The following is a 21,170-nucleotide window of genomic DNA, read 5'->3' as shown; positions in this document are numbered from 1 at the left end:
GAGTCAACCAAAAGTATACTTCCAAGTAACAAAAAGATCCAATACTTGTGGCCTTATGGATAGGTAAAAAAGTATGAAGGGAGAAAAGAAGCCAATTTAAATAAGAAATTCAAAGAAATAAGATGGCAAATATAATGACTGATCACTAACAAACCAAGGATATCTATCTAAAATTATTAGGAGTCTTAAAAAAGTCAAAGTATGAAAACCAAGAGAAAATTTCTATGCAGGATATTTGCAGCAAGGAACCATCTAAATGTCATGGCAACGGTAAGATTTGGAGGATGAATTTTGATTCTCTAAATTAAGGTAGTCCTGGCAGTATGATAAATTATAGCTTATATTTATTATTATAATTTAAGGCAAGATAAAGCACTGATTCAGGACAAAGGTTTGGATATTTTGCATTTGACAAAAAAATTAACCTGAGCTCAAAACTATAATGAGCTTTTATAAAAGGACATTTGAAACTTAATCAAGACTTAAAAATTAATCAGAATAGCTATCATATAGTTGAGCTGTTACAAAATTTGAAGAAAATTCTGAACATGCAAGTGAGGTAACATTATGTGTACTAGATACGAAATAGGTGTTAACTGAAAACTCAGAAAATTCATATGTAGAAATACAAATGAACGTTATGTGGGAAAGCCTTTAACAGCCTCTTATTTCCTTCTCGGTAGCAAAGATTTAATAATGGAAAGGAACCCACTGAATCATAATAAATATGGGAAAGTTCCCACTCATGGCTCAACATGTGATAACGCATATGGATAGAATAAATATGGGAAATCCTTAAAAGGGATTTTATCTCTTAATCAACCCAAGAAAGTTCACAGAGGAGAGGAACCTTATGATGAATAATAATGATTTCAAAAAAGTCCACAGTCGTGGACTTCCCTGGTGGCCCAGTGGGTAAGACTCCAAGCTCCCAATGCAGGGGGCCAAGGTTTGATCCCTGGTTGGGGAACTAGATCCTACGTGCATGCTGCAACTAAGAGTTTGCATGCCACAACTAAGAGTCTGCATGACGCAACGAAGATCCCACATGCCACAACTAAGACCCGGAGCAGCCAAATAAATAAATATATATATATATATTTTTTTTTTAAAAAAAAGATGTGATATATATCTTTAAAAAACAGAATATTACTCAGCCATAAAAAAGAATGAAATATTTCCATTTGCAACAACATGGATGGACCTAGAGAATATTACGCTTAGTGAAGTAAGTCAGATAAAGACCAATACTATATGATATCACTTATATGTGGAATCTAAGAAATAATATAAATGAATGTATATGCAAAACAGAAACAAGACTCACAGATATAGAAAACAAACTTGTAGTTAAAAGGGAGAAGGAGGGGGGAGGGGCAAATTAGGGGTATGGGATTAACAAACTATTGATACTACATATAAAATAGATAAGCAACAAAGATATATTATATAGCACAGGGAATTATACCCATTATCTTGTAATAACCTATAACGGAATATAATCTGCAAAAATACTGAATTACTATGCTATATAGCTGAAACACAATATTGTAAATCAAATATACTTCATTTAAAAAAAAGAAAAGAAATTCATCAATATCATTGTCAATAAAAAGTGCTGGACTTGGCAAATTTTTCACTGTAGTTGTGTCCCCTAAGCATTTGACTCAATTATATACTTTGAAGAATGGTTTCACCAATGCAGGAATGTTACAGGGATATAGATTTCAACTTTAACTTCATATAAATAAGGGGTGTCTGAAAATGGAATAGGCTGCCTCATGCATTATGAGTTCTGTACTAATGATAAGGTACCAACACAATGAACAAATCAGTTATCGGGTATGATGCAAAAGGATTTAGACACCTAGCAAATGTTGGTGTAGTGACTTCTAAAGTCCCTTCTAAATGTAAAGTTTGAATCCTGTGATCACTATGGTGAGAGGAGTAAGTAGAAGCACATATAACAAAGTGTGAACCATATTAAAACCTTCTCTAAGGATAAAAGGCGACTATTCTGACAATCTCCAGTGATTCTGTTTGGGTGATCTGTAATTTTTTTTTTAATTCTCTGCTTCAGTGTTTTTGAAATCTGTGTTTTTTAAGGCCATTCAATGCCTGGGAGCCAATAAATCTTTCTTTCCACTTCTATGATTGTTGAGTAGTTGTCCGGTGAAGAAGTAAAATAGCTATATGCACTGAAAGTCTCATACGTGACTGAAGAGAGTGCATTTTGGTATAACCACGTAAGAAAACTGTTTGGCAGTAATAAAGTTAAAGTTTCATTCCCTACAGCCCAGCAATTCCACTCCTAGGTATCTACCAAACAGAAATTCATACATACATTCACAATGTTCTAGCAGCGCTATTTGAAATGGCCCCAAATCAACTTCTATACTTTTGTATGTATGTTATTCTTCAATAAAAGCTCTGTAGAAAAAGAAAACTATCCCTACTTCAGGACAGACAGAATAGACATCAAAAGCTTAAGGAAAGAGTCAGTATCCTTTTGAGGATCCCATTAGAAAACTTATCTTCATGGAGTTGGGTGATCTGGACGAGTGCTGAAAAGACCAACAAGCCACTAAAGGGGTATAATAACTGGCCGATTCATAGATGGAATTAGAACAAAGCCACATTCAATACTGGTGCCTAAAGATATTGGCTTCCATCATTGTGCTTCTTGAACTATTTCTTAATGATTAGATGTATTTTCATCCTAACTTGTAGCGACACTACCTCTACTGAGGTCTGGATCCAAGTCTGAGTCCCTTTAAAGGCAGAAATTGGGCCAGAAGCTACATGTCCATTTGTTAGGAGTTCTAGTTTACAAGAGAAGATAGATCTGTCACTATTTTAAAACCAGATCGTGATTTCCAGAATGCCTTCAAAGATCAAATATATTAAACAAAAAATAAACATGAATAAAAATCCAATCCCATTTCACATAAAACAAAGCAGAAAAAGAATAAAGAGTTATAATACAAGATCAAACTGATAGAATAAGAGCCAGGTATCACTAAAATATTCTTACCGGTGCAGTTTGCCACCATAAAATGGCTTAGTATGAAAAGTGATGCTGGCTGAATACCCAGTTTTTGCACAGTTGACACTGACTTTGCCACCCAGTTCTACCCAAGGAACAGTTAAAATTGACCGGGCATATGCACAAGGTAGAGAAAACGTATACTCTTCTCCATGCTCTAGTAGACTGAGGATTCCTGAATGTGAAAACATAAAAGTGGTTAATATCTTTAAAAAAAAAAAAAAAGACAGCTATGAAAAATCCATATTAAGTTTTTCTCCTGCCTGGTAAATGAACATCATAATTTTGCTTAATTTTCTTTTAGCTTTGGATGAAATTGGCTTCATTTACAATTGTATTTGACAACAATTCCTAGTAATAGTGAATCGAGGGTACTTTCATTATGACTTTATTATCCCTTTGGGGTTCATGGGACCAGAAAATGTTGCAGTGGAAACTGTTTAAGAGTTCTCTCTAATGCTCCTAAAAGTAAAATAAAACCTTAAGTCAGAATTTAAGTCCATGCTATACTGTATCATCATAAGATCTGATCATTAGTTAGTACTAATAATTTAAGCAGTTTTTGGAATAACTAAATACCTAACATTATAGAGTCACAGACCTTAATCTCAGATGGTATGATGGGGGGGCGAGGGCGGGGAGAAAGTGTTCTTCATTCTATTCTATGCATATTAAGAAAGAAAAAAAGTAATTTTATGATATAAACTAAGGTCCTCATAATAATTTTGTTTGCCAAATTCTGAAGTATTTAAGGTGAAGCTACAAGAGTTAGAAGTGGTAGTTTTCAAACAAATATTATTCTAATGGGGCTTGTTCCACATTAAGTGATGCTATAAAGATGGCTTTAAAAAACATATAAAAAAGGGAATTACAAAAAAAAGGGGAATTACATAAATGAGTAATCAATCTATCCTAGATAATTAAGAGACATTAAGGAGACTTGAGCTACATTACTAACCTAACTAAGCTCATTACCTAGTTCACCATAAAAACAAATACCGAACTGGATGTGTACTACTAGTCTGAACTATGATGGCATGTCTCTCTTAATGAATGCTCGTTAACTACTGTGTTCTTAATGTTCACAAATAAGGGCAAAAATTATGATAAATATTTTAATATAGTCTACTTTTAGGATAAACAAATAGACAGACTGAGATTCTAAAGTAGTCTACTTTACATAAAGCAACGCCAACTATTAATTTGTATTGCCCTTAACAGTTTTCACAACGGGCAACAATTAATATTGAGCCATTTGAAAAGGAACATGGCTCTGTATGTGATATATTTATATATAATGGGAGCTGTCAGAAGACATACATAACATACTTGGTTATATTTCAAGTATTTAATAATAACTGTTGATTAATTCTAAGTTGGAAAGGATATCACATACTTTTCTAAAAACATTTGGCCTTATAAACTAGATTCATGATCTTTGATTTCTAGGAAGATAGTTAACATAAGTAATATTCACTATGGAATTTAACGTCTAATAAATATATAATCAGTTTCTACTGAATGGGAAAATAAGACTAGTTAGGATAACTGAGATTCAAAGTATTCTAAAATCTCATTTATCTGATAATTAAACAGAATTTTCCCCTACTTTTCAATAAAAACATGGCTGCTGAAAGAAGCAAAATAAACTCTCAGAAGTTCCATTCTCTGATTTAATTTACTTTCTGTTGAGAGTGTCAATAGCAATTTAATTTAAAAAAGACAAATCCATGAATATATAACTAGCAAATCAAAAAATAACTACCATATACATCCTTCTCAATGCATGGTTAAGATATTAATGCTTTTCCTCATTTCTTGAGGTATTTCCTTTCTTGGAGTGGGAGAGGATACTATCACCAGATATTCTCTGTTCCATGAACTGTTAAGAGTAACTGTCCTCAGGGAGAGTGTGTCAAAGAATGAGGGTCTAAATCCGACTATGCCTTAACCTCTATGATCCTGGACACATCCCATCACCTCTAGGCTTCAGGTTTTTCATTTCTAAAGTAAGTAAACTGATTTGTGAAGAGCCTAGGGTTAATGTGATGCAGCTTATAACTGGAGATAACAAACTTTTTTTTTTTAACTAATAAAATATCTTCTAATGTTATAAAAGTTTTGATTAGTTTGAAATATTTGGAAATTGGTAAGACAGCACAACAGGAGTTAAAGATGAGGAAAGCTTAAAAAGGGGATAATATATTTTCTTCAAGGCTAAAATAACACAATTTCAAAATGTTAGGGTCATAAGCTTAATTATGCCATGCTTACACTGTAAGTTTATATTTAGAACAAATTTTCCTATGCACGAGAGTGTTCCTTAACATTAAAATGGCAGACCATTATATTTTCATTAACTCTGCAATGATTTCTGTGGAGATATTTTTGTTATTGTTAATTTGTTTTTTCTATTCTTAGCCAAAAAATATTGTATTTCCTTAAATTGTTTTTTCATAATCATTTGCTGGAGTAGATATAAAGTTTGGCAATATATTTTAAAATATTCTATGAATATCTCCTATGAAATACAAAAGATGTAGATATAGATTTACCTAGAAAATATTTCTTGAGTGCTGTTTATAATAACAAAAACATGTTTTAAAGCATTATTAATAACTTGGGAAAATGAATATTCAGTGCAAAAAAGGAGGACAAAAAACTACATAGAGAGAATCCTAATTTTATAAAACTAAAAGTATGAACATACACACATAGAAAAAATACAAAATACTAGTTAAATTTATCTATCTCTGGATGAAGGGATTAGAGATACTTGTAGTTTCTCCTTGATACTTCTAAGTTTTCTAAATTTTCTATAATAAAAATAATTTACATTTAAAATCAGAAAAAAAAGTTAAAAAAAAAGAATTCATATTTGTTGACAGATATGCCCCCTCCCCCCGCCACCAGTATTCTGAAACATACTAGGAGTTGGGGAAAAAAAGTAGTACACATAGCAGTTCAAATTTATAACTAATATTTCTCTAGCTTCCCCAAATTTAAGGTTATAGTTTGATATTAAAAATTGGAGAATAATTTTTCTACTTACCTTCCCCAACCATTGTCACACCTATCGACATGCCTAAGAATTTGCTCTTAGTCCAGACGTGCACATTTACACACATCTTCTTCTCTGCACATTCTGCATAAAATCCTGAGACTGGAGGATGATGGGAAACCTGCTCAGCAACAAATCTGACTGTGTAACAGTCTGATCCCACCTGGCTCAAAGCCTCCTCTGATGGAGGAGCATGATTTGTGACAGCCTGGGTGGAAGAGCTGCTAATGACACTGGATGCTACATCGCGTTTTGGTATCCTCCAGGAACAGTGAAACGTTTCTCCAATGATAGGATTGTACGGTTTCTTAGCAATGGCTCCCTTACGGCCTTCATGAAATGAGGTAAGGTAGTATTCAACAAAACGAATCATTCTGTCCTCAGCTGTAGCTCCATTAGAGACGGCTATAAACAGGTCTGGATGAGACATAAAGTCTGCATACATTTCCAACAGGGAACGCTTCTCTAGGATAAATGTAGGCAGCACCACCTAAAACAACAACCACAACAACAACAACAAATCAACCAGAGAGAGCAATACAAAAAAACAGTAATTAGTATCTTCAGATAATTGAGGGGCTACTCTTTGTTTCGGTGCACAGGCTTCTCATTGCGGTGGCTTCTCTTGTGGTGGAGCACGGACTCTAGGCACACGGGCTTCAGTAGTTGTGGCACGTGGGCTCAGCAGTTGTGGCTCACAGGCTCTAGAGCGCAGGCTCAGTAGTTGCAGCACACGGGCTTTGTTGCTCCGCGGCATGTGGGATCTTCCCAGACCAGGGATTAAACCTGTGTCCCCTGCATTAACAGGGGAATTCTTAACCACTGCATCACCAGGGAAGTCCCTATAATATTACTTTTAAAAGAACAAAATAATGGGGAAAATGGCTATTACTTATTCACAACATGCAAGCCAGGACCACAATTACCTTCTTGGTTGCTGTAGCCCCAGCACCTAGCACAGTGTCTGGAATATAAGAGGGGCTTAATAAACATCTGTTGTATCAGTGTCATTGTTAGACAGGAGGTATATGTGACTGCAGTTTAGTCACCAGGTTCTTAAATGTTGCTCAGAAAGTACCATTCTTTTAAATGTTATACGGCTGTTCATAATTTGTGATCAGTTAATGCTAATGATTTTATATATAAACACAATACATATGTATTTCTTCAATTAACAATGCACAAATGTGGGGAAACGATATTAAATTCATTATTCATGTCAAGAGAGACTTTACCATCTGGATTATTATCACAGAACATTCTTTTCAAATGTTCTTATGCCTCATAAACCCCAACACTGTTCTTATGCCTTACAAACCTAAATCTACTAAGGGACAGCAAATACCATAATAACCAAATAAACTCCTTACCTGACTGCTCATTTTAACCTATTTTACAACTAATAGTCTTTTCTGAACCACTAATATAAAAAATATTTCTAGAATAAAAATGATACCTGGGCTTCCCTGGTGGCGTCCGCCTGCCGATGCAGGGGACACGGGTTCGTGTCCCAGTCTGGGAAGATCCCACATGCCACGGAGCGGCTGGGCCCATGAGCCATGGCCGCTAAGCCCGCGCATCCGGAGCCTGTGCTCCGCAACGGGAGAGGCCACAACAGTGAGAAGCCCACGTACCGCAAAAAAAAAAAAAAGATACCCAGTTGAATACTAAGTTTAGATGAAATATGAATGTTTAAATGGGTTTCTTTATTCCTAAAACGTCTGCTTCTTAGTAGGCTATTAATTCAATCAATTTACTTAAAAACCCTCCTATAATTACTATAAGTCAAAGTAAAGAAAGAACTGTGTTTTTGATTTTGAAATGCTTCAAAGTGAATGCTAAAGGAAAAATGCTTTCTATATTTAAGTTGCATTTTCAGGTGAGTAACTCACTGGAATCAAACAACCTTTTAATATACACTTCCACTACCTTCAAAAACCTCAATTTGAAATATACCTTGTGAAGTCAATTTTGAAATCCCACACTAATGCAAAGTAGTGTCAATAGTAACTCAAAGTATGTAATTCCACAGTAGTAAATGTTTGACATACATAGGTTTTAAACCTTACTGGCTTTTTAAATCAATGTCATAGATTAATTGTTAAAACAAATTAAGGCACACTAATTTGATAAACTGGGAATGGAGAGGATGGGCCTAAAATTAAAAACTATAGATCAGTGCTTCTCAAACTTTAATGTATATATACATATTACTGAAATGAAGATTCTGGTTCTCTAACTTTGAGATTGGGGGCCGAGATTATGCGTTTCTAACAAGTTCTCAGGTGATGGTGATGCTACTGATCTTCAGACCACACTTTTTTCTTCTTTCAGTTTTATTAAGGCATAATTGACAAATAAAACTAAGATATTTAAAGTGTACACTGTAGTGATTTGATATACACATATATAGTGAAAGGGCTCTCACTATCAAATTAATTCAGGCCACACTTTTAAAGTAGCAAGGCTGTAGACCAGGGGTTTGCAAACTATGGCCTTTGGGCCAAATCTGGCATCCTGTTTGTGTAAATAAACTTTTGCTGAAATACATCCATGCCCATCCAACATATTATCTATGGCTGCTTTCACACTACAAAGGCTGAGTTGAGTACTGCTGATCCTTAAACAATATGGGTTTGAACTGCAGGTCCACTTATACATGGATTTTTTCCAATAAATATACAAAAATATACATGTAGAACATCATGTGCAAGACTTGTATTGAAGTGGATAGTCTATTCTTACACAGGATTAAGGTGAGTAGTATGTAATATAAAATGAATAATATGTTAGTTTTCTTACTGTTTTATAACCTCGTTTTCTTACTGTTTTATAACCTCGCTCTCAAAGAATTACATTAAAGTACCGTACCTCTCTCACAATGAGAGAAAAACTGTGTATTATCACAGGTATGTGGGTTTTTTTAAAAAATGTAACAATGTTTCCAATATTGTTTTATGAATATGACTGCAATACTGTATGTCATAAAAATTTTATAACAATTCATTCATTAGTGTATAGGCTAGGCTACCATGAAGCTGATTACACTAGGCTACCATAAAGCAATCATATTGCTGCTTCTTCATTATCAATGCATGAATCATTATATCTGTAAAAAAATTTTTTTCACATTATCTTTTCATTTTTGATATCTAGTATATACTAATAATACATATACATAGAAACAAAAATTGCATTAATTGAGTGTTTATGTTATTGGTAAGGCTTCCAGTCAACAACAGGTTATTAGTAGTTAAGTTTTGGGGGAGTCAAAAGTAATATGCGGATTTTCAACTACATGGGGGGTTGGCTACCCTAACCCCTACATTGTTCAAGAGTCAAGTATAGTTCCAACAGAGATCTATGTCCACATAGCTAAAAATATCTACTATCTGGTCCTTTACAGAAAATGTTTGCTGATCTCTGTTATAGATTAATACCCAAAACACTATCCAAAATGGGAAGTAAGAATAAAGTAGAAGTATCAATGACTTTAATGGTTTTGTGGGATTATATCCTTTTCTTTAGATTTTCCAATTCTGTATCCCAATGGATCCCTTTTATTTTGTACAGAAACAAGACTATAGGTCTTTATTTGCCATGTGACTTAATGTTGCACAAAAAACCTATCACATTTTTTATGAAAATAAATGCTGATCAAGCAACTAAGAAACCAACTCATAAAGATTAAAAAGCCCTGACAACATTAACAATCATAGGTATAGTCCTAATCGAATGATCTCCTTAGACTGTTTATCCCATTACTTACTCTTGTTAAGTCCATGCCCAGCTTGAGCTGTGATAAGAGATGTAGAATAACACTGCGTTGCTCTTCCACAGCTCCCAGGTCATCCTCCTTGTTGTCACAAGTATCCTGCACCTCATCATCTGCATTTATTTCTTCAGGTTCCTTGATGCAAAATAAAGCAAAAGTCTATTGTTACTAGTACTTATTGAGAGAGTTGCATGGACATATATACACTACCAAATGTAAAATAGATAGCTAGTGGGAAGCAGCCACATAGCACAGGCAGATCAGCTCGGTGCTTTGTGACCACCTGGAGGGGTGGGATAGGGAGGGTGGGAGGGAGACGCAAGAGGGAAGAGATATGGGAACATATGTATATGTATAACTGATTCACTTTGTTATAAAGCAGAAACTAACACACCATTGTAAAGCAATTATACTCCAATAATGATGTTAAAAAAAGAATAAAAGTATGAACATCAGATGAAGACATTTATATTGGGCCTAAATGAATCTGAGAACAGACAAAAATCTTTCTGAAAATACAACTTCCATCACTTGGCCATGGAACAGATTTCCTTCAATGAACCCATTATCACTGACATTGAACATATTGTGGTTTTGTCATAAATATCACACATAAAACACACAATATTTTGTGAAAACAGGATTTTTCAGAAAGAGTGAAAATGTCTCACCTGAAACTTAGGCTTTGCAGGCTTTGACTACCTGCCAGGGGACCCTACCACTACCTATATTTAAGATGTTTTGAGAATTAAATATTTGCCCTATTTCTAAGCTAACACTATAAAAGTAAAATTTTAAAGTGACTATACATGTCAAGTCTAACTTCTGTAATCTATATTTAGATATTCACGCATCCTTGGAGTTGTCAGGAAGAAACTTTGGGGATGAAGAGAATTCTAGGTGCAGGTACAGAAAACTTGTAGTTGTTTATGCAGTCTTAATGCCACAAAATGTTCTCTGCATAGTTCTTCAATCAATAAAACAACTCCTTGATAAACCAAAAATGTTTACTCTCATCTCAATAGGGTCTTCGCTCCAAATAACTGGTTAAGAGAAACCTAATTTCTTATTTCTATTTAAGCAACAAATAAAAGTTTCAAATCCCAAGATTCTATAATCTTATCAGATGTCACTTTCTGGGCTTCCCTGGTGGCGCAGTGGTTGAGAGTCCACCCGCCGATGCAGGGGACGCGGGTTTGTGCCCCGGTCCGGGAGGATCCCACATGCCGTGGAGCGGCTGGGCCCGTGAGCCATGGCCGCTGAGCCTGCGCGTCCGGAGACTGCGCGTCCGAGCCTGTGCTCCGCGGCGGGAGAGGCCACAGCAGTGAGAGGCCCGCGTACCGCAAAAAAAAAAAAAAAAAAGATGTCACTTTCCATGTTTATGTGGGGATGGTGTCCCATCTCTCTCAGTGGTACCTCTTTTCATTACCTTTGTGCAAGACAGACTTCATGAGTATATTATCTTTGGTATTGTATTAAATTTTAAGTTATGAGGATTTTAAAAAGAAAATGATTCTTCTAATGTCTCTGCCTTTAACTTTCTCTTCCCATAACCAAATCCTGTCAAACAAGAAGCCCATCTGTTCTATATAGCTAGGCAAAGAAAACCAATCCTAATCAGGTATAAAATCAAGAACTTAATGTTCTCAAAATATTAAAAACAAAGTACAAAACTTGGTGACACAGTTAAAGAATAATGGGTTTCTGGTTATTCTTTTGCCTTTGTTTTTCTCCTTTTTCTTCTCTCTCCTTCGAACAAAGAAATCTTTACTAGCTCAAATTCTGATAAATCAATTAATGGTCTAGTTCATTTCTTCAGAGACCAAACACAACAACTGTGTATATCAGAATTATTTCTGTTTTTATGACCTTGAAGAAAGATCCCAAAGGCAAGTTTTTCAATTCCCCTTTTCAATGGCTAGTAAGTCTGTCAGGAACTATTTCCTGTTTTCTACCCTAAGTCAGATGCACAATATAGTTTAAGTATACCAGTGAATGTTTACTCATTATGAAACAGGGGAAAACCTGATCATCCCTCTTTATATATATGAATTCCAAATATAACAATTTTTCATTTGAGAAATGTTGAGGGGAAAAAAACTAACAGATCTTAATTAAATAATGTTCTCCAACCTTCTGAAAGGTACCATTACATTTGAGGTCAGAACCTAGGACACAGATTAATAATGCAAATACAGCCTTAAATATTATTATACACAAAGTTATACACAAAGTTTACTTTGTGGTTTCCTCTAATGAAAATAATATTAAACTAATGAGATAAAATATAATCTGGTATGGGGATGTATGTATATGTATAGCTGATTCACTTTGTTAAAAAGCAGAAACTAACACACCATTGTAAAGCAATTATACTCCAATAAAGATGTTAAAAAAAAATCTGGTAGAAAAACTGAAAGAATACAGTTTTTGTTGTTTTTATAAAAATAGTCAAACCACTTACTAAAATAGAAAAAAAAGGAATTCTATTCACGATTAAATACTGATTCTAAAGCATGATGTGAATGGAAGAATTTGGAAGCTCTCTTTTCTTTTTGAAATGGCCCTCCTTAGAGATTGTCATACCTTTCTTAAAGAAAAGCTTAAGGTTAGGGCTTCCCTGGTGGCGCAGTGGTTGAGAATCTGCCTGCTAATGCAGGGGACATGGGTTCAAGCCCTGGTCTGGGAGGATCTCACATGCCGCGGAGCAACTAGGCCCATGAGCCACAACTACTGAGCCTGCGCGTCTGGAGCCTGTGCTCCGCAACAAGAGAGGCCGCGATAGTGACAGGCCCGTGCCCCACGATGAAGAGTGGCCCCCGCATGCTACAACTAGAGAAAGCCCTCACACAGAAATGAAGACCCAACACAGCAGAAATTAAGTAATTAATTAATAAACTCCTACCCCCAACATCTTCTTAAAAAAAAAAAATCTGGCAGAAAAACTAAAAGAATAGTTTTTGTTGTTTTTATAAAAATAGTCAAACCACTTACTAAAATAGAAAAAAAAGGAATTCTATTCACGATTAAATACTGATTCTAAAGCATGATGTGAACGGAAGAATTTGGAAGCTCTCTTTTCTTTTTGAAATGGCCCTTCTTAGAGATTGTCATGCCTTTCTTAAAGAAAAGCTTAATAAGGTAGGGCTTCCCTGGCGGCGCAGTGGTTAAGAATCTGCCTGCCAATGCAGGGGACACAGGTTCGAGCCCTGATCTGGGAAGATCCCACATGCCGCAAAGCAACTAAGCCGGTGTGCCACAACTACTGAGCCTGCGCTCTAGAGCCCGTGAGCCACAACTACTGAGCCCACGTGCCACAACTACTGAAGCCCGCTCCTAGAGCCTGTGCTCCGCAACAAAAGAAGACACCGCAATGAGAAGCCTGTGCACCACAACGAAGAGTAGCCCCCGCTCACCACGACTATAGAAAGCCCATGTGCAGCAATGAAGACCCAATGCAGCCAAAAATAAATAAAATATAAAATAAAATAAGGAAAGCTTAAGGTTAAAAAAAAAGCATTACAAAAATTCAAATAAACATGCTCAAACATATAAAATCCCTAAAAACCCAGAATGGTTAGCAAATACAGTGGCAAGGCCTGTTGAATTTCTAGGAATTCATACTATTTGGAGATTGCATGGCAGAGGGAAACCCCAATATTCTGCAAAACTCATACTAATCCCATTTTTTTGTCTTCCTGATTTCTGACTTGGACACTAAGGAACTGTGAGCTTCATTCTAGCCTCACTGAGGTTTACCTCCTCTATCACTTGACAGCAAAATTTCCACTACTGTAATGTACGTTTCGAGCTTGCATTGACACTCATATTCCAAAGAAGGCATATGTGAAATTTTTGAAAAATTCAGGTCTTTTCTGGTATGCTTGAGTGGAGTCTAATGTCTTTTGTAATTTAAAAAATAAAAAAATCTATGCACTTATTTTTTTCTATTTACACTAGGTCATATACTTGGTCTACTCAACATTTCAAAAGATTTGGAAATTCAACGATCTTCTCCTCCCCACCTCTGTGCCCCATCTCTAACATATGCCTCTATCCTGACCTCCAACATGCTTTGTACTCTCATTTAGAAGTATGAAAATGTTGGAGTGTATGACCTATAGTTTATAACTTTTCACTTGTAAATTACATCTCTAGTCCTGATCTCTCTCCAAAGCTTTGGTTACATCATTTCCAGTTGCTTTTCATATACATTAACAATCATATGTCCTCTTCTCAAATAAAATTCAACATGTTCATAAACCATACTAAACCTTTTCTTGCAAAAAGCTCTTTCTTCCTAATTTTGCTAGCTTTGCGAATGGCACCACAATTTTAATCATTTAGTCTCAAAAACTTGGAGTCATCTTTGATCCAACCCTATATCCAGTCAATCACAAGCTCAATTGATTTTTCGTTTGAAATGCACATTACCTATTCATTTGTCTTCATTTCTACTTCCATAGCTTTCTATCCACACTTTAATTCCAAGTCATATCTATAACAATCTTTTTAAACATATCGCATCCCTCTCCATGCTCATGATCTCATTATGTATCACATTAAGACTAAATTCTTCTGCATGGGTTTTATGTTCCTTGGGGGCACAGTTTACACTGTATTCTATGGAGCAGTGCTCAGGGGATTATCATTCCACATAGCATGCAACATGAATGGTCATTTGGATTTGTAAAATCCAACAACCCTGGGGTCATTTTCCATAAACCCGGTACTCTGCTGAATTTATTTTATCTAAATAACAATCTTATAAGGTATTACTACCCCTGCTTTACAGATGAGGAAGCTAAGCATGGTTAATCAATTGGCCCACATGTTAGTAAATGACAGGACCTGGGTTCAAAATCATCAGGCAAGCCTTTTCTGCAATAAGTACACACGCCTTAGTATCCCTGCTTGTGTTACTCCCCCATCTTGAGATTCCCTTACTACTATTCTTCTCTTCAAACCTTGTCTCCTTTCAAAGCCCAGTTTCAATTCCACTTTCTCTCCAAAGCATTCCTCATCCACTCTACTCATATACCTCTCTTCTTTCCCTGAATGCCCACATCCCAAGAATCTAAGTGATATCTATTAAGATGAAAAAAAATAAAAAATACTGCTTTATGTTATCATCTCATTGTTTCAGTATATATGTGTTATGACTCTAAATAGATTTTAAGTCTCTTCAGTGAAAGAACTGTCTTCTATTTTTGTGTCTCCTCTAATTCTTAATGTTGGACTTGTCACATATTAGCTAACTTAATGAATACTTACTAACTTCTTGACTCCACAGATGAATTAGTCAAAAAGCTATAGGAAAAAAAGGATTTTTTTTCTTTCTTCTCCCCCACCCACCCTACTGCTACTGCCTGCCTCACTGAGTCAAGACCTTTGCCAGCTTTGGAAGTCCCTGTGTCATATGTTTCTCTTAAGAAGTAATTTGCTGTTATAAAAATAACCATAAACCGTGCATTACTCTTGACTCAGTAATTCTAGTTGGGAATATAACCTAAAGAAATAATCCAAATAAAGGGGAGAAAAAAAAATAAAGCAGTAGACAAAATGATAGAGCATTATTTATAAGAACAAAAAATAACAAACAACCTAGACATTCAATAGCCTACTTCAACCTAAAAACTTTTATTATATAGGCCAGAATAACATATAAGAATACCTATGAGAAGTAGCAAGTAAAAAGAGCTTAAAACAAAACTATCTATGTAATTATGATAACCATAAATATAACAGATGTAAACTCAAAAGGCAAAAAACCAGTATGATTTGTTACAGTGGTGGAACTATGAATAGAAGAAAACATTGTTTAGCTTCTGAGAAATGTGGACTTAATATTACTTTATAAAAATATTAAACCCTAAGACTGTGTGCTATTTTAAGTAGACTAACACTTTTAAAAATTGGTTTGGTAAAGTGCTTACTATCAACAAAACCTTAATGTTAAACTTTTAAACTTATGAACTTAATAGTAAACACCTAGTAAATAATGTTAAATTAAGAAATGTAAGAGATAAATATCATGCGAATAATTTTCTATTAGAAAAGCGATTTTCCAGAAAAAGAAAAACATGCAAATTTCATTTTTTAAATACATTTATATGAAGCAAAAGTAAACTACAACTAAAAAGGCCACATAATTTAACCTGGAAAACTATGTACAAGTTTTACACAATAGACCCCTTCCAAAGCCAGTGCAGTTTAAAGTAGAACAACGTCTAGAGTATGCTCTCATTATGTTGATTTACATGTCCTGACAATGAAAAGATGCTTTTCAGTGATTTCTAATTTTTACTCCAAAACTCTATGTTCATATTACCTTACCCTTGCTAATAGTCCAGATTCTGCAACGCACTGCTCTTCTGGGACTGCCACTGGTTTACTCTGCTCAGTTGCAAAGGGCTGGTCAGCTCCATTTTTATAGTGGTTTGATAAAGGTATCTTTGGTTCTAACCACTCGATTGTCGTTCCTGATGAAGTAAGAGAAAACTTTCGCTGAAACTTGCTCATAATCTGGAAAGTTCAGCAAATGTGGATTTTATTAAACAATTTTCTTTTGAGCCTACAAGACTAAAAGCAATTCAACCTGTTAAGAGACGCTGCAAGACAGTGACTTGTAGCTCATTAGCATGAGCATCACGATTGGGTATTTCACAACACAGCAACCTGCAACTTGAAATCAGATACCATTTAAATGAATCAACCCTGAATAGGACTAAACTCACTTCTTATGCAAATCTATGAATCATAAAGTGTATTCCTACCCTAACAGTTGATTTGCTGGCCTTTCTGCATGAACCCTGTCCCTCCAGTATGACTACGCAGTTAGGCTAAAGGAAGTCACAATTACAGGAGGAACCTGGGACTGTGAAACAATAAAATCTGCTTCAATTTGGGGTTGAACCTTACTCTCAGTAGCAATTTTCTAACTAATCAAGATCTTGATCTAATTTAAGAATTGCAAATACATGCCCATTATGTTTTTTCCAATCATATAAAAAAGCTCCATATACTTTTAAACTGAAAGGCTCTCCTACTGAATAAATAATAGCTGACCTAGTGAAAGATAGTGGTCACATTTAGAGACCTGTCATCTTCTCAATTAATGACTCAATGTCTCTTATTACCCTCAACTAGTTTAACAAAGTGGATTCTATGCCTAATCAATAATGGAAAATGTTCCATTTGATTTCAGAGGCTGATCTAGGTTTCACAGGAAACTTGGTTATATAGTGCTACATTAAGGGATGCTCAGACTACCACAGCAGAAATTAAAAGAAGTATGGAATTTACTTAGTCTATAACAAAATCCCAGACTTGAGTAGAGGAATTAATTACAAAGTACCTATCAGGCTACCAGAGCATCTTGCCTTGCCACTCAGTTCAGTTTCACTTGGCACTGGCGGGGGGATTCATAATTAGGGGAATGCCCTCATGGGGTCTCTTTCAAAATTCCAAAGAAATGAAACCACTTTGTTCCTACCTTGAAATGTTTTTTTTTTTTTTTTTTTTTTGCAGTATGCGGGCCTCTCACTGCTGTGGCCTCTCCCATTGCAGAGCATAGGCTCCGGACGCACAGGCTCAGTGGCCATGGCTCACGGGCCCAGCCGCTCCGCGGCACGTGGGATCCTCCCAGACCGGGGCACGAACCCGTGTCCCCTGCATCGGCAGGCGGACTCTCAACCACTACGCCACCAGGGAAGCCCGAAATGTTTATTTTTAATATCAATATCTAGATTTCCTTACTTCTCGAAATAAAATGCACACAAACACCAGACTTAAGAGATCTGTTTTAAGAGATCACTCAACTGATAAACCATAACAAAACTCTTAATCAAACCAATCATTTGGTCTCAGGACCCTTCTACATCAATAATCACTGCTGTGCTTTTGTATAATACACATTAAGACCTCATGGGACTAAACACTAATTTTTATTCAGATTTCATTGCTTGGATCATTTCAAAATTTGAGTGGGAAGGTAATTCAGTTTTTTTTCTTCACAGTTTTATCTTCATTCTCAACTGACAAGAATAAATTTCTACCTACTTAATTTGGAAAATATGACAATTTATGGTGAGAAATACCAGTATTAGTTAATTCTCTCAAATACCCATAAATCTGTGCTCCAAAAAATAGTGATATGGGAGAATACCTTTTACTTCAAACACTTCTATAAAGTTTACAGTGTGTTTCGCATTTTTAATTAAAAAAATACAAATTTATATTGGGCATGCTTCATTAATCACAAAGCAATCATTTAAAAAATAAGACTATTAATTTAAACTACACAAATGAAATTCTAAGAATTTTAAAAATTACACAGTATTTAATTAATCAAGTATTTATTTATTTTTTTAACTGAAGTATAGTTGATTTACAATATTATATTAGTTTCAGGTGTACAGCATAGTGATTCAGTATTTTTATAGCTTATACTCCATTAAGAGTCATTATAAGATAATGGCTATAATTCCCTGTGCTATACAATATATCCTTGTTGGTTATCTATTTTACAAACACCTACCTTCAAACAACTATGAGGTAAAACAAAAATTAAAAAGAAAGAAAGAAAAGCCTGGTGGGGAATGTACTAATATATTGACGGGGGCAACTTCTGCTTGGTAAGATAACATATGATTTTTCTTTCAATTGCATGGTAGTTTCTAAATTTTTTATAATGAGTGCTTTATAACAGGAGAAAATTTATATTAGACTGCTTAGAATTCCTCTAAGACAACAGTCCATGCTCACAATGCACAATTTAGGCTTTTCTATCTCTTTGGAATGCCCTCTCCCCTACCTCCCACTCCTGAACTAATTGGTTTTCTTAGCTTTTCTGTGCCTTTCCCAGACTTTTTTCCTACCAGAAGTGTTAGTCCATTCACATGTTCTCCCACAGTACTTTGTTCCCATTGTAAGTGGCACTTTACATATTATAGTTAACTATTTACATGTTTCTTCCCCAAGTGGACCATGACTTCCTTAAGTGGAACATACATAACTTATTGGCCTCTGTAATACTGCCCTGACCTATATCTATAATTGCCATTAGCTTGTTATTATTAGCTTGAAATATTGAATTTAGGCACACATGAGGATGGGATTCATACCCTATCCATATCAAGATCTGACTTGGTAAACTTTTTCCTGCACAAAGTCTCAACATCTTCCTCAAATATCTTTCTTCCACAAGCAAGGGGAGTTCCTTGGATAAGAAAACAATGAGTATTGGGAAATACTAAGTTACTACTATTAATACAATGTGATGGGAGTGGGGGAGTTGGGGAGATGTTGTTAAAAGGGTACAAACCTGCAACTAGAAGATGAATAAGTCCTGGAGATCTAATGCACAGCACAGAGAATGTAGTCAACAATATTATATTAAATATTTCAAAGCTGCTAAGAGACTAGATCCTAAATGTTCTCACTACAAAAATGACAGGAAATTCCCTGGTGGTCCAGTGGTTAGAACTTGGCACTTTTACTGCCCAGCCCTGGGAAACTAAGGTCCCGCAAGCTTCACAACATGGCCAAGGAAAAAAAGGAAGAAATAAATAACAATTATGCGATGTGACTGAGGCATTAGCTAACACTTTGGTGGTACACAAATATATAAATGTATTAAATCAACATTTTGGGGTTTTTTTGTTTGTTTGTTTTTGCGGTACGTGGGCCTCTCACTGTTGTGTTCTCTCCCTTTGCGGAGCACAGGCTCCGGACGCGCAGGCCCAGCGGCCATGGCTCATCAGACCAGCCGCTCTGCGGCATGTGGGATCCTCCCGGACCGGGGCACGAACCCGTGTCCCCTGCATCGGCAGGCGGACCCTCAACCACTGTGCCACCAGGGAAGCCCTAAATCAACATTTTAAATTTACACAATGTTATATGTCAATTATATCTCAATTTTTTAAATGATGAGCTTATTCATCTCATTTAATAGAAAAACTCATTTTTTGTTATTCCATGCAATAACATTCTTTTCCCCAGTAAATTAATTTCAACAAATAGGTGCTCTCAAATACTAGATGTACATCTTATTTTTCAAACTGAAAGGTAACTGATAGACTTTATTTTTAAAAATTATTTATTTATTTTTGGCTGCGTTGGGTCTTCGTTGCTGTGCGCAGGCTTCTCACTGCGGTGGTTTCTCTTGTTGCAGAGCATGGGCTCTAGGCGTGTGGGCTTCAGTAGTTGTGTCTCACAGGCTCTAGAGCGCAGGCTCAGTAGTTGTGGCACACGTGCTTAGCTGCTCTGCGGCATGTGGGATCTTCCCGGACCAGGGCTTGAACCCGTGTCCCCTGCATTGGCAGGTGGATTCTTAACCACTGTGCCACCAGGGAAGTTCTAGACTTTAATATATATATATCTCAATATGGAAATAATGAATAGTGGACTAAAGCAAAACTCAAGGAATCATTCCAACGTTTCTACTTTGATCGTCGAGAGAGAGTGATGCCACCAACTTTAACAGAAATATAGAAGACGTGAGTTTTGAGTTCAGTTTTTGACATGTTGAGTTTGAGGTTTCTAAAGGGATATGTAATTATATGAGACCTAAAATGGTTTTAGATTTGAAAAAGGACACAGTTAAAAAGACTTTGTATAACATTAGTGATAATTAAAAACCCAAGAGGCTTGCTGGTTTTCTATTCGTTTCGTTTTGATTAAGATTTTCTGGAGTAGAATTACAAAGGATACAGTTGGTCCTTTCCATGTTTTGACCTGCAATGTTAAGTCCTACCTTTAAGCAATAACTTACCTGAAGGCAATGAGCCCTTCTGATGTGATGCATGCTGCAACTGGAGAATATGAAAGCAGTCGTTTAAGCAGTTCATAGTTGCCATGGAAGTAGCCTTGAGCATTAAGAGATCCTGGTCCAAGGAACTAAGATGGCCAGAAGCAGGAAGGCATTCAATTCCTCTAATTAAGTCTCTTTGTTGTCCTTCCGCATGAGACATCATCTAAGGAAAACAACAATTCTGTGTGTCCCACTCAATTTCTGTGTAACATGTATACATACAGTTGCCATTTTAATAACAATATTCTGTATAACATGTAAACATACAGTTGCCATTTTTAGGGCATATTACGCCTAGAAATCTATTTTCAATTTGTTTGGCTATTCTCAATAAGCATTTAATAGTGCTTCTCAAAAGACGGTAACTTTTGTTGGCAGCTACACTTTTTCTTTGGCAGAAACAAAGATCAAAAGACTTCCACCTTTATATAAATTTCTTTAAGAGTATACATTTATATAAGTCATCAGAAAGAAC

At 35.7% G+C, this 21,170-nt stretch overlaps 1 protein-coding gene across 2 annotated transcripts in view; it reads right to left on the bottom strand.

The window, feature by feature from the left end:
* The window catches only part of OSBPL11 (oxysterol binding protein like 11), a 103,647-nt gene that overhangs the window by 33,694 nt on the left and 48,783 nt on the right, over positions 1-21,170 (bottom strand). For both annotated transcript variants that reach the window (XM_067738628.1, XM_067738627.1), the window contains exons 6-10: positions 20,657-20,858; positions 16,219-16,364; positions 9,877-10,017; positions 6,099-6,597; positions 3,035-3,221 (exon numbers count right to left, since the gene is read on the bottom strand). In XM_067738628.1, coding sequence (XP_067594729.1) covers positions 3,035-3,221; positions 6,099-6,597; positions 9,877-10,017; positions 16,219-16,364; positions 20,657-20,858 — 1,175 coding nt within the window. The remainder of the gene's footprint in view (positions 1-3,034; positions 3,222-6,098; positions 6,598-9,876; positions 10,018-16,218; positions 16,365-20,656; positions 20,859-21,170) is intronic.

The sequence above is a fragment of the Pseudorca crassidens genome, chromosome 5, assembly GCF_039906515.1.
Source record: "Pseudorca crassidens isolate mPseCra1 chromosome 5, mPseCra1.hap1, whole genome shotgun sequence".
In the NCBI taxonomy this organism is placed as follows: Eukaryota; Metazoa; Chordata; class Mammalia; order Artiodactyla; family Delphinidae; genus Pseudorca; species Pseudorca crassidens.
The sequence above is the reverse complement of the archived record's forward strand: the minus strand, read 5'-3'. Positions and strand labels throughout refer to the sequence as shown.